The following is a 15,247-nucleotide window of genomic DNA, read 5'->3' as shown; positions in this document are numbered from 1 at the left end:
GTAGACTACTTGTAATTCAATAGACATGAAAACACTGGAAATCTTTACAGTACTTTCTCCAACGGCTTCTATTCTGTTGGTTTCAGCCAGATGCAAACCTGCCCCATTGAAAATAATTATGAAACTGTCATTTAAAGTCAAATAGCCGTGGGCTCACTTTGGGTTTGTGTACACTTACCTTGAGGGCACGATTTCACCTTTCATTCTTTGCACCCTGACAACATCCAACTGCTGTATTTTTTGTAGCTTTGGCATTATTAATCTTTGCCCTGTTTGTGCTAATATTACATACTCATCTCCATTGACTTGTACGCATACTGTTAGTGTTTGTGGACAGATACATGCATGCCCACATATGCACTCTGTGCTATGTAAAATGCACATTTAAACAGCGCTGACAATTTCCTCTCTTTAAATTTCGGTTCGTCTTCTCCAATTATCTTTCATCTGCAATTTTTTGATGTATTTCACAGATATAAGTGCAAAGTGTTAGACAGCCCTTCACCACAGGCAATTATTTAATTACAGTGGAAGTACCAAGGTTGCAGCCACTTCGAAGCTAACTTGTATTTGATGACAGCCTTCTTGTGCTTTATCCACAAGATGGTCCTTTGTACTGTTTTCAAAAAGTATATCACACCAGTGAGTACCTATCATTCTCTGCATTTAAGAAACTGGACCTTTCACACTTAACGTTCAAGGAAATCCTCCTCACATTTTATGTCTTGTTTATCTCATCTCCATACAGTATGCACTTTAGATTATATCTTTAAGTGTAGAGGACTGTTAAGATACAAAAAGTCATGCATTCCAATACTTAACAAAAAAACTGTGACACACAAAAACATAGTTTCTATTCACATTTCTCAGTCTTTTTGTCCAAATGAATCATCAATTCTTGAATAGCAGCCTACATCAAGAGGCAGGGAAGCTGTTTGACGATGATTGGGCAATGAAGCTGGTGAGGGGTCTGGAGGACAAGTCTTATGAGGAATGACTGAAGGAACTGGGGTTGTTTAGCCTGGAGAAGAGGAGACTGAGGGGAGACCTTATCACTCTCTACAGCTACCTGAAAGGAGGTCATAGAGAGGTGGGGGCTGACCTATTCTCCCTGGTGACAAGTGATAGAACAAGAGGAAATGGGTTCAAGTTATGCCAGGCGAGGTTTAGACTGGATGTTAGGAAAAATTTTTTCACTGAAAGGTTTATCAAACATTGCAATAGGCTGCCCAGGGAGGTGGTGGATTTGCCATCCCTGGAGGTGTTTTAAAAAAAGGGTATTTTTAAAAAAAGACATGGTACTTGGGGACATGGTTTAGAAGTGGTTTTGTCAGGTGAGGTTAATGGTTGGACTTGATCTTAAAGGTCCCTTCCAACCTCAGCAATTCTATGATGGTAGAAACGAAACAAAAAAAATTACCCACATTCCCACCCTAAACTTTGCCCTATAAGAGCAGATCAGTGGACCTACTAATCCAGGATCCTGCTTCAGAAACTGGTACTAGAATCTGCAAAGTAATTGCCAATAATACTGCCAAACTTAACTATAGAGTAGCATTCTGCCAAGGTAATGTAGTTAAAAGTTGCCTCATCAGTTATAGGTCTTGAAGAACAACAAATGGAGCTTAATATCATCAGGATCTCGTGCTATTCAACACCAGTTAGAGCAAGAATACTTCTTAGAGGGAGGGTGGTCTCTCTAGGTTAGAAAGAGGTAAGGACTTCAGTCTATTCCCCTCCAGCCTCTATAAACAGACTCATAACAAAACAGTACATATATGGAAAACCCCAAACAAATAGCTGTAGCACAGGAAGTAGAGAAATTATTTAGAAAACGCTCTTTTATCTTAAAATAGGCACTGCATAGAAATAAAACTGTATGTCATCAGAAAAACACATGGAAATACCGCTACTGTTTTCTAGATTAAGCTAAAGTATTCTTCCCTGATTTACAGTTCTACAGCATTTCTCCACAGAAGTAGTTTTACAGACTGTAAAGGGAAGCATCAATATGGGTAGATAGAAGCTGCAATATCATTTCTATAACACAGGTGTGAAGAGAGCAAGTATTTGTCCTGTAGTATGTTGGACTTGCAGCGAAATAGAAATCTTATAGTTGCGAGCATCAGGTAATTTTTTGCAGTCTTAATTCTTGCTGGAAAGCATAAAGAAAAGACATGACAGACGTCAAAAGAATCCTTTTTTTTTTTCTTTCTGGTAGCTTAAAGGCCCTCCTATTGGTTACTAGTTCCTAATATGTCAAAGAGTAACTGAATTTCTTTCCAACATCCAAAACTTGGCAAGGAAGGAAATTGTTCTTATGAACTCACTTCAAGAATTAATATTAGAGAAAATTTCCTCTCAGCAAATTGAAATGGAATAAATTGCATTTGTCCTCCTTAGAAATTGAATTGATCGCTTGAGGTTAGGATTGTGATGGCAAGTTACAGAAAAAAAACACTTGAGAGGGGTGAAGAGAGGAAGATGAGATTGATTTTGTGGTTTACTTTTGAAAAATCAGCAGCATTTTGTCTAATTCTAACATAAATTCAGAAACACAAAAGATGTATTAGTTCATTGCAATTTTAAAGGCAACTAGATTACGTTGGTAACATTACTATTTTTATTTCTCCAGAAGTAGAACAGGTTTTAAAGAATCTAAGTCTTCTTTGTTAACTGAAATTGGTTTTGGCAAAGCCACAAAACACTTCTTTCTTTTGCTTGTTTTTTTACCCATTCTTCAATATAGCTCTTAACTGTCAGTGCATAATGTCCCTGTTTCCACCTGATTGGTGACTTACTGCCCCAGAAAGATGCATTTCAAGAAAGTATCTTTCAAGTTGTTCAGAATAGGTCATAAACTTAAGCTTCATTTTTATTGATGTTATTATTACTTTGCAGCTTTTTTTTAATTCTTTTTTTTTCAACACATCATTTATTCTCTGATTTCAGCTTTATAAGAATAATAGCTTAATCCTAGAGAGCACAGGCTGTTCATAGCCTCTTCATTTTCCATTATCATAATTATCCCTCTATCAGCAAATGGAACAGCCATCGATATTCCCAAAAATTTCCAAATTCAGCTCTAATCACAGTGATTCTAGTACCACCATTAACTGCTGACCAGTCAAATGTTCTTTATATCCCATCAAACAATTTTCCGGCTACAATCTTTTATGCCCCATCTTGAGCGGAACCCTTTGTTAATACTTACACAATAATACAGTACTGCTAAAGTAAGCGTAGAGAGCTTTAACTGCAGTAATCCCTGAGCACATTATCTTGATACAACAGAGCACTGATGACTCCTCCTGCCTTTGTGCCTGCAACAGCTCAGTTCAAGATTTTAAGATAAATAAGCACTTTGGAAATGGTTGTTTCTAGTTTGTGAACCAAATAATAACTTAGATGACAAGCTGTAGGAGCAACGGCACCATCCTCTCTGTTTTGGTGATACCTTCCATTAATGTGTCATTCTTGGATTATTTTTAGGTACAACTGAAGCCCTGATGTATAGTAGCAAAAGTTGGTTGTGCTGCAGGAAAGGGAGATAGCGATCTAAAAAGGTTCCCTCTCTTATGAACTGATCCATGTTTGAAAAAAGCCAAGAAAGTTTGTAGAAACACACTTTCCTAGGCAACTTAGCAAGACTAATAATAGAATAATTATTTTTTCTACAGCTAGGTCCAAAGTCTATTGAAGGCAACATATAAATTCTTGTGAGGCTACTACCACAAGTGCACACCAAAGTTTCTACTGTTCTCCATGTCTTACAAATGTAAGAAATTGCTATATTCAGTCTTAGATTTTGAACAGTCACTTACTTGTCAATTAATTGATAAAATCAAATAACCAAGTTCTTTCTGAGGGCTAGTTTGAATCCTGTAATTAATGATGTCGACAGATTCATTGTAAATAGAAAACAAACAAAGCTTCCATTCACCCCTGAGGACAAATGTTTTTAGAAGTTCTGAATCTTTTACTTTTTAAGTCATTCTCCCTCTGATTTTCATTGCTCCAAGTAGTTTAGAACAAGAAAAAGATTCTAATTTAGCTGCCCAATTTTCAAGATTTTTGGTTTAAACTTATTTTATCCAGCAAAGCCATTCAAGACCTATGATGTTTTTAATAATAGAAAGGATATGCCTTGATGTTTGATGCCAACATTTTTTCTTTACTGTTGCTAGTCAGAAGTGTATTCTGTGCCAGTAGTTTATCCACCTTCTCCCAAGCTGAACTTTGGTGGTGGTGTGTAGATTATGCCAGAAAGAATAATTCATACTGTGTAAATGCAAAATATCACTGGCCTTTCCTCTCCCTTGGTGCCACTGTTTTCTTTATTTCTTTTTCCTTTTACTTTCCCAGTTCTTCCACAGGCCTACAGATCTTTTAAACCTCGCAGCTCTATCGGGAAATAGAAAGTTATTGTGTGCCTTCCAGAAATCTGTTGGGGTGAAATGCATTGAATTCAGTAGCAAAGCCTAGTGATAAAAAAGGCCAGAATTTTGCCCCAGGACATATAAGATCTTGTAAGAGTCTCTCTCTGTAAGTGTGTTTGTAAGTTTACAGTCCAATATGCTCAGATATCAAAATTAGCACCATAAAAAAAGTTTATATTCTAGTTACTTTTGCCTAGTCTTTCATCTGAGCATGTTATTCTAGAATTGAGCATTATATCACTATGCTGTGAAGATTCATTATAGCTGTACAACAGATTTCAGGTAAGAGGTTCAAATTCACACCTCCTTTTTCTGATTTTGAAACCTGTAATCAAAAGAGAAAGATTAAATAAAGCAATTAGGCTAAAATAAAGGCTTCTACAATCTCAGAAAAATTATGGTAGTCTGAATTCTCACTGCATTTTAATTCAAAATAGTTAGGGAAAAGCAATTTTCATCAGCTACTGATTTATCAATATCCTTGACTTCATGGAACATTTTTGATAGCTGTGTTCTAATTAAATAGCATTATTCAAATATAATAAATTTTATAACCATCACTTAACATTGAGTGCTTGGGATTTTAATAGCTCTCCATCACCTTCAAATCTCTCTTAAAAAGTATAATCCATTCTACATCTTAGTTTCCCAGCAGCTGTTGGACTATTGAAACTCTCCCTATTTTGATGTCATGCAAGCATATGTCACTATAAGGTGTAACCCCTAGACAGGTGGCATTCCTCCATGTTAGCAAAATCAATGCAGCTACAGAAGGTTCACAGGTACCTGCAAGAGGTGGATGACCTTCCTTCAGCAGACATTAAATCAAGTGAAAGAATGTAATATTGCCATCAGTGAGTAAAATTCACTGAATTTTGCTGGAAATAAGTTGTGGATGTAATTCAGCTTTTACGCAATACCCTTGTACTACCCTTTATTCCCTTAACATGGAAGAATGCTGTTTGTGATTCTGCTCTTACCCAGTACTCTCATACTAACTTTATTCCCTTGCGATGAAAAATGCTGTTTAAAATACTAGGATTTGAGAAGTCTTACATTTTCCATCTCCCCAACTATAAGGGGACTGTGGCATAGAATATGTTCATTTTCTCCTTCTGATGCTCCTTTAAATAATTCTATTTTTATTGCAGCTGAGATAGGAACTTAGTGTGTCCCATCTTCCAGGTGCACTACTTACTTACCTAGATAATCTAGCACTCAGTGACAATTTAAGCAGTTCTATAAAATGGATCAAGTTGCAAAACCCATTTTGGCGTAGCTTGTTTCTCTAATTGGTTTGAACTTTACTGTGGGGGTAGAGGGAACCAAGGAAAGGAAAAAAGAAGGCACTTTCCTTATCTCACTCAACAGATAAAACTAATACAGTTTTTATATCATATAAAATTTTTCACTTGATTGAAAATAAAACATCGGTATAAGAAAAACTTAGTGGCTACAGGAAGGCTTAAGGTGAACTGATTCCTTCCTATGCCAGTGAGAACTGAACTGTAAGCACACTTACCAGAGTAATATCCTAACTTAAAACTGATTTTTTGCACATCCTTCATAGTACTTACAATGGCTGAGAGTAGTAGAAAACCTAAGCATATTTGGTGAATTATGTGGTTTTAAATGCATAAATATTATGTCAATTTTAATAAATATTTTAAATAGAAATCTTTTGTAATAGCCACTTTTTGCAGAAAAAAAAAAAAATTAACCAAAGCAAAGTAAATACTAGTTTCAGTAACTCACTGAGCTAAAGACCTAAACCAAGCGCCCGGATGGGTTCTGAACTGGTGTTTTTGTAATTAATACTCTATTCTGCAATATGTTGACACTGGTGATTTATTACAACTCTTACTTTAAAGCTATAAGCAGATTTATAATCTTTGTGAAGAGGTAGAAATGGCACATTACAAATGAGGTTCTTCAGTTTTATACAGAAAAAAATACCATTACTATGTGTATATTAAAATGGTTTCTAGTATAATTTTCTGGTAGCCTTGGGGAAACTAATGACAGCATATAAGCACTTTAATGCCAATTTCATTTAGAGTAGAAAGAGGTTAGTTGTCTGTGCGGGAGGCAAGAGAAGGGAATTTATGGTTATACACAAAATACTTCCAAGGACTCAATATCTAGGATTCGAATCCTACCTTTTTTTTTCCTTTTTTTTCATATAAGTGATCCCACTTATACATATGTATATTCAAAATAAGGGAAATTTTTGAGTGGTATTTAAGCATACCACCAATCGTAGCATGGACCTGGCTTATGGCCACTCAGACACAAAAGGATGTTTTTCAGAGGCTAATGTCTATGATACAACTCTTCTTGGAACTCCTTGGGTGTCCCAGGACATTATGAATTCCAGAGGAAAACCTATTCCTCCTATTCTTCTGCTTCTCATCAAAAGGTCTTGACATCTCATCTTCAAAATAGTGACAGAAACATTTGTGTGAAAGGAATGAGAATTTGGGGAAATGCTTCTATGGAAGCTGTTTCTTAACATGGTTTTCAGAAGATCTCTTTAGAATAAATTGGTTTGTTCTGATGGGATTTATGCTGCACAGCACCGACAGTTAAGTGCTTAATGGAGTATCTCCATGGGCTGTGTATTACTATTGAACAAAACACAGAAGCTGAAGAAACTCTAAATAAAACACTCTACTGAATACAGGCATAAAAGTGAAGTCTGGAGGACACCGGATAAGTTTTACGTTATATCTACAAGTGCCATGTTCCAGGAAAAGGCATTCAGATATCAATTCTTTTGTGACAATAACTAGTTCTGACGCAGTAGATACTTTTTAATTTTTTTTTTCTTAACTCAACGTAAGAAATTTGAATAGGGTGCACTCCATGAATAAATGTGTCATGTAAGTGATATACTTTTTAGAAGAGAGAGCAAACTGTTTGGGGACGCAGAAGGCTGGCTGAAGGTAACAAAGCTAGTTTTACCATTCTAAGGAGCTGAATCTTTCGTAAGAGACCATATCATGGCTGTGCCTGGAATAGGAAGGAGCCTACTCTAAATTAGCTATTGAAATAGCCCTTGGATTTTTGCTGTACAAAGGAACTGAACTAGCCCAGATGTAATCATCTAGCAAGTAGGCAGAAAGAAACTTTAGTTTCAGAAACTGTGTTTCTAAAAGGCAGCAATAGTAGATCTAGTTTATATTTCTTTAAACCTTGAATGAGATTTTGTAAACAGAGAGTGAAATATCATTTGGCTTTAAAAGCTCTGGAGCACCTTTACCTTATCCCAGCAACTACAGTATGCGGTTGAGGCTCCTTAGAACAGTGCCCTTCCCTCGTAAGATTTTTCTATTTACACAAATATATATTTGATATATATATAAAAATCCTGTTGTGACACTCCTGATATGTTTTTTAAAGCATTAGGAAAATGTGTCAGATGACATTTCCACAAAGAAGTGGGATCACATTTGCTCCCAAAATGGAAATGCAAAGATTTATCATAATAATACTATGGGTCGCCAGATCCCATACTTCGAGTTTTTTGACAACTGGGTTCTCTCATTTAAATTTAATTTAAATAATTTAAGTCTACAAACTTTCAACTGTTTCCTGTGTTTGTTTTCATGTTGTTCAGCATTGCAGCATAGAATGGGGGCTACGGAACGTGTGCTTGGAATAATTGATGGTGCTGCCATGGGGTCTGAAATGTCTTCCCATATACTACTGGGTTTTATCCCATTTTGCCTCTGAAATTTGTTTTAAGTAATGATTCTGACAGCTCTCATTTTTTCCTTTGTTAGATCTTAGTGACTGTTATTTGATATTTATTTTTAGAAGCAGAAACATATTACAAAAAATACATAAGCCCATTGAGGATGAATATAATATCTCCATAGTAACATTCCAGATAGTGATATATTACTGGTTGTAGACAGATTGACAAACTTCGGACCTAATTCTGCATTAGGATTTGTTAGCATAGACTCCTGAGCCCAGAAGTGACTAGACCTCTTTTTCTCTCTTCCGTTGTTATTTGGCAGCAATGATTGATTTTTTCCAGATGTGGATAAATATGAAAATTTATTTCATTAATTTTTATATCATTAGCTGCAAATGCAATCAAGAACATACCTCAGGGCAAACGAGTATTTTGGCTTTGCTTGTTTTTTCACAGCAGAAATCCTACCATAATCATGTATTTTAGGTTTATTTTATAATACGTTTAAATGATACCTTAAATCGTTTGGTTTGAAATGAGTAATTGATACTGATGTCCATACAGTGCAATAAAAGTTTTCATTTGCAGGATAATATACATGATAATAAAAAAGATCGTGTTATACATTAAAGGCATGGGTTCTTAAAAGTCCATTCAGGAATTATTATTTTTTTTCTCTCTTGGCATTAGTGTACCTCTACCCAGTACTGTATTGTGCATAACCACTTGTGTCATCAGGATATGAGCCATATCCCAGGTTCACCTGTGTAAACAGGAGTGAAGTTAAAGCCCCTCAGCTTCCTTGCAGTTTGCATTGAAGCTTGTATAACTTACTGGCTGTTTATGCATTTTATCAGCTATGTCAACCTTTCATACACAAATCAGAGAAAAACATGCAAGCAACTACAATTTTTAAATCTAAAAGACACCACATATACTGTATAACAAATTAGATGGTTTTAAAATCCACCCTTGAAATAGGTATGATTTCTGTTCATATAAATAGTTCTGTATTCTATGAGAACTTGGTGATAAACAGTTGTTAGTTATACATGTGAGTCATAATTATGTTTTCTCTCTCGTTTAAGTTGTTCGAGTTCATGAATTTTTTGGCTGAGAATGTCATCTTCTGTTATATGGGACTCGCACTATTCACATTTCAAAATCATCTCTTCAATCCTCTTTTTATCTTTGGTGCATTTGTATCCTTTGATTTAAAGAAATATACATCTATGTACATGTACATATATATTTTTTATATATATATAAAGAATGTGTGATCCATGTGAAAAAAGAAGTCAACAAGCAAACCAGTCAGTTCCTTAAATACTAAATAATCAATTTTTTGGCAAGCCCAAAGGCAATCATCTTTATTACATATATCTCAATAACTGGCTGAATACATGTAAGCATGTAGTCTTTTGACAGTTGCTGTTTTGTTGATCTGCTACAAGACAAATAGCTTTTGCCACTGGTTTACAAGTGGGGTGGAAAATTGGGATGTGTACTGGGATGCACCTGTGGGGACAGGTGCAGGCACACAAAATCTTTTTGCCTGTCCAGAGCCAGTGCAGGTCCACAAACTGTAGAGCTGCTTCCAGACAGATATGTGCCATAAGCAGAACTCTCCAAAGCTACTTAAATTATATTAAGTCCTTAAAAAGCAAACAGTTCTGCATTGCTCAAATCTTTTCTTCTTTGTATTTGATATCCCTAGTGTACATGGAATGATTTACATCATCATTTACCCAAGAGACTAGAAGGAAAAAGAGTCTGTCTTTAATTCTGCCATGGTTTCTCAACATACCAGTTGCTTACTCGTACAGTGCTATCCCATTCTTTTTGCAGTGACAATTCACACCATGATTTTGGTGGCCCAGAGCAGCAGCCCTTTGCTCATCACTTTTCGATGAACTGTAATAGCTTTGAAAGTTGGGATCATACTGTTTACTTGCAGTGATTTTTGTATCTAATTTCCAAATGAATAAGAAGAACTGCATCACAGCTCCCTTGGCTACAGGTTGGGTCAGATGGCAGAGAGCCTATTGCACCCCACCACCGCCACGAGGTAAGTGCAATACTGTGTCCTGCGCTCCTAGCATGGGAAGACCGCTGAACATGAGAGCAGCACTCGGCACGCCAGAAGGGGTCTGTGTTGCAGAGCACTGCAGGGACCTGGCTCTCTTGTTTCCTCTCATGAAGAGCCAACAGACTGCAACAGGGTTGCACTGGACAGCTGAGCACAGGACGCATGAAGCAGCCGCTGCTAATGCATGTTCTCCCAGGGCCGTAGGAGCTTTAAGCAGCTTTTGGCCCAGCAGGTATGATACATCCCGACGTTGTCACTCAAGTACTTCATCTATTCTATAGTCCACAGCATGCCTCAGACTAAGAGTGCCATAACTGAGCCCTAAAGGTCACAAGACAAGGGGAGGACGGAACCTGCTAAAAGCATATATAAGGAGCTCTGATTATGTTTTTTTTAATCTGAAGTAGCCTCGTGTTTCTAATTAAGGCAACTTTTGTGATCATTCCACAGAGGAGTAATAAAGAACTCCTTTTGAAAAATCTCCAAAGAAAAAGGCAAAAAAAAGAAAAGCAAAGAGTGCTGGATATAGACAATATGAATTGTCAGGAAAGAAGAAAGTAATCATGTCCAAAAGCACATTTATTCTTTGCAAATTGCTGCTCAAGGAGATAATACCATCTCTGCAATTGATGACGGGCATTTTACTGAAGGACTGAAGATGAAGTCACATGTGATACAAATGTGATGAGTAAACGTAGAGTGATTGAAGTGAGATATATAATGATGAATATAAAATCAGGATGTCTGGGGAAGACAATCTCTGCCACTGCACAGGTTTTATAAGGAAACTGGAGCCAGAAGGATCTGATATGTAAAATATGAAAGAAGATAATCTCATATTCATTTTAATTACACTTTTAAAATAACTTTGGAAAAATACTGGGTTTAAGTTAGCTGGTTTTGTCAGTAGTTTCTCCACCATTTTCCTCAACATCTTACATTTTAGGTGGCAGTTTTTGTAGCAAGAGCTTGCAACATATACCCACTTTCTTTCCTTTTGAATTTGGGTCGAAAACAAAAGATTCCCAGGAACTTTCAGCACATGATGATGTTTTCAGGTAAGTGCTATCTTGGTATTTTTCCTGTCCACATCTAACAACAGACAAAGACAGTAATATATGACTAGAAAAAGCCACGTCTATCACAAAAAAGTTATTATCTTAAAACTCAAGATCACAGAATCACAGAATGGTCAGGGTTGGAAGGGACGTCTGGAGATCATCTAGTCCAACCCCCAGGGATAGAGATAGTCTCTTCAAAGCTAATGAAGCCAATGTATGTATTCTTATCAGCTTCGCTGTGCTCTGGACCTATTTTAGTTAACTTTTTGGAAATCTACCACCCAGGAAGCCAGTCTTTCAACCCATTGTCCCCCATCTATTTACACTTCCACAACAATTACACTTCCATGTTTTTATGTTGTGTTGTTTTAGAGGCACCTGTAGTATACCTGACAGTAAGCTTACATACCAGCAAATAAATATCCACCTTTGAAGGTGTTAGTACAAATGAGACACAGACTTTGGCAATTCCTTTAACATCAGGAACAAATTGACTTTGAAACATGAGACTAGGAGACTTTAATTCCACAGACCTTTTCATATGTATTCCAGCCTGATATTTGAGTACTTTATTTCCCAAATTCAGATTTTATTGATTTTTAACGCTGGTTAACATTGTAGAATTTAAAAATAAAAAAAAAAAAGTCCAGAGGAGGGAGCCATGTTCTACTCCAATTTGTGCCTAATCCCCTGAACTGTTAAAAGCTCAGCTGGATTCTGTGTTTTTGGACTTGCACAAGCTAGAAATACCTCCCCTTGACTTTCTGATGCTAGTTAGGAAAAACCTCACTTAAAAGCTAAGAGTATTTTTTCAGTAAAAAACAGAAACACAGATCCCCCGCTACCATTTATGAAATAATTTTCTAAAATTAGAAAGCACTTTTTTCTTAATTTTCTTGGGGTTTTGTACAAAAACCTATTCCAAATTTTTATACATAAAAGTTCTTGATTGACACAGCCTTGATGTACACTGATCTGTTTAACCAGATAACAAGTAAAACACAATGCGCCGCATTTCCAGCTTTCTCACCAGAACTACTCCACATCAGGGTGCCTCATTTATGCCTATATAATTCCATCTCTCTAGAGAGCAACACAGTAGTTCATTTCTATATCCATTCAATCCTTCTCCTAAAAGCTGCCACTGAGAATGTCAGTTAATACCAGCTAGATTGTAGTGAGAGATGATGACATACATCCATTAGGAACTGGCTTTTAGACCGCAATTGTTAGCCATGTAAGATGTATATGTAGTAACGCTAGCAGGTGGCCAACTGGACAACACCATGAAAAATAGCTTCATGTCATTAGTTATCTAGTTTCTGGGCTCCACTTGTGCTTTTATTTTTCATCAGATAAAGTACAGAATTAAAAGTCTTGCAAAATATATCTTATTGTTCAACTCGCCCTTGTTTTCTCCAGTCAAATTTCATTCTCCACAGAACCAGAAGCTGAAAGTAGCCTGCAGCCAACAACTGAATGTGAGAATTTGCACATCAGCCTTCCAGTGAAATCTGGCAGTTGAGAACTGAAAATAGTAGTATTGGAAACTTCTAAAATGTTAAAATACCCAGAAAAGTAATTTTTAACTGTTTTCAAAGAAACACTGTATTTTGTAGAGAAAAACATCTTTACAACATTATAAAAAAGTAAATGGCATAATCTGCAAGTAGATCAACAAAGACACTGCCTCACACTGCCAGTAGCTTCACACTTCACAGAACACTTCAGATATGTGGATTTTCTGTGTAATTGTACTTTTTAGTATGCACTAAGATTTGTGCTTAGTCACCAGTAGTGTTCTTATTTACTGATCAGGCTGTATATAGTGAAAAACAGAGAAGAGAATGACTGCCAAAAGAAAGACATATTTCTGCTAGGAGTAAACAAGGCATGGAATTTGAGTTTGGAGGAAGATGCTTATTGCCTGCACAAGATCAGCAGCAATATCCTGGTATAGCATCAGGTTCTAGTCGATCACGGCAAACACTAGGCTTTGCTCACCACAGCATCACACACTAAGACGTAGAAAACAATGAATTTGGGGTTAGTTTTGTTTTCAGTCTTATCATTACCAAACGCACCAAACATTTTCTGCTTTCTCTACTGAGTTTTACTGCCATAATCACCATGAATATCAGTCTGAATAAAGCAATTATGGTCAGGCAAGTATATTGTTCATTAGCATTTGAGCACACCTTACTCTGCAAAGAATTCCACTGAAGTCATTAAGGTCTACTTTTTGAGGAGTATTAGTACATTTGAGAAAAGGTGCAAGAGTTAGGACTTGGAAGGGGATTATGTAGCAGTTTGATTTATTACATTCTTCATTTGCTTATGCCACTCCTTTAACACATTACAGAGGATAATGGATTCACTTTTACAACTATGTTTAATCATGATTCCTGATAACATTCCATTATAAATCAAAACTAGATTAGTCCTTGTATAATTAAGCCTGAGCTTCTCAAATTATCAAGTTCAACATCAGCTAAAATGAGCTGGCCAGCAGTCTCTCCTCATGTGAAAAAGAAATATTTTAGTGTCTTAAATTATAAGGGAGTTGTCACTATCCACTAGTGGTCTATGCTGCATGAAAATGCCTCATTTAACTTCAGACTCTGCTATGATGTCTTTAACTGGTAATAAAATTAAAAGGGAAGAAAACTAAATACATCCAGATGGACTTACTAATGGCAAGAACATGTTTGATATTTAGGCATCACTGCCTCAGGACCAGGAGGGGCCTATTTCACAGGTACAGTCCTGTACCTTCCACTCTTCTTCCAATATCTCTATTTACTTTTTACTGTGCTTTCCTCTGCTCTACAGTATATAAATCAGCAAGGGAGAGGCTTGTGGAATACGGTGCTACAGTGGTGGTTGTTGTTAATGTAAGACATCACAGCAGCAGTGGAGTCTGAAAGGGTGGAACACACAGGCAGAAGAAAAACGAGAAAGAATGCCTGCATACAGGCAGCTGTTGTGCAGGCATTTACATCTGCACACATATACGTACATGGTGGTGGGAAGTGTCAAAGTGAACTTTTCCAAGAAGATACACACGAAATGAAATCAGCTAAGGAGAAAAGAAAGCAAGGAAGAATAGAGCAGAGAAACAAACTTTAGTTGAAACTAAAACACAAGAGAAGCAAGGAAGAATAGAGCAGAGAAACAGAGTTGAAACTAAAACACAAGATCTACATACAGAAAGTCTCTTTTCCTGGCAGATTCGCTCCACATTACCCACAAACACTGCTGCACTCAAAGTCTCTTTAGAGGCTTAGGGTTCAGACGCGTGCTTGTGGAGCGCGAGCAACAGACGGATAACAACCCAGTAGTACACACCTTTTCTATTCTGTGGGCCTCTGAAACTTAACCCTTGGGGTAGTTTCATCCCTCATCAGATAGTTGTTTAAAATGAGCAGATATTTTTTTCCGATGAGAAGAAGAGTAAAGTGTGTACATCCTTAGAAATGTCATTTACATAAAAGCAAAGTCAAGGACAAGGCCACTTGTTGACTGCAGTATTATTTTCATAAACGCAGAGATTTTAAGCCTGCTGCCACTGACCCCATTTTCAGCTGGTGTAACTACAGCGTGGTACTGCCTTGCAGAAATGGCTTTGTGGTGTTCTCCGGATAAACTGTCCATCTTCTCTACCAAATAATTCACATTCTAGCTATGTAATCTTAAAGAGCTTTAGAGTTCTACTCCAAAAATAGCTGCTTTTTAGCAGTTGATTAAATGATTCTGCATATACCATCAGTGCCTTACAAGAGGTTTAATAATTAGGTTTAATCTCTTGATACTTGCAAAGTACTTTTTGGATTCCGTGTGTGTTGCATTCACGTAATGGCCTTGCTCTCTCCGCTTATTTTGTGGAATTTTTTAAGAAAACAATAAAGTACATTTACATAGAGAAAGGAAAAGCATTGGAAAATACAGAGTATTA

General features: G+C 36.7%; 1 protein-coding gene across 1 annotated transcript in view; it reads left to right on the top strand.

Moving 5' to 3' along the window:
- Positions 1 to 15,247, top strand: part of SLC9A9 (solute carrier family 9, subfamily A (NHE9, cation proton antiporter 9), member 9) — a 205,700-nt gene that overhangs the window by 104,533 nt on the left and 85,920 nt on the right. The window contains exons 10-11 of the mRNA XM_009890107.1: positions 9,231 to 9,344; positions 11,178 to 11,289. Of these exons, the coding sequence (XP_009888409.1) occupies positions 9,231 to 9,344; positions 11,178 to 11,289 (226 nt within the window). The remainder of the gene's footprint in view (positions 1 to 9,230; positions 9,345 to 11,177; positions 11,290 to 15,247) is intronic.

The sequence above is a fragment of the Charadrius vociferus genome, unplaced genomic scaffold (assembly GCF_000708025.1).
Source record: "Charadrius vociferus isolate BGI_N301 unplaced genomic scaffold, ASM70802v2 scaffold650, whole genome shotgun sequence".
Classification (NCBI taxonomy): Eukaryota; Metazoa; Chordata; class Aves; order Charadriiformes; family Charadriidae; genus Charadrius; species Charadrius vociferus.
This window is presented reverse-complemented; position numbering and strand designations above follow the sequence as displayed.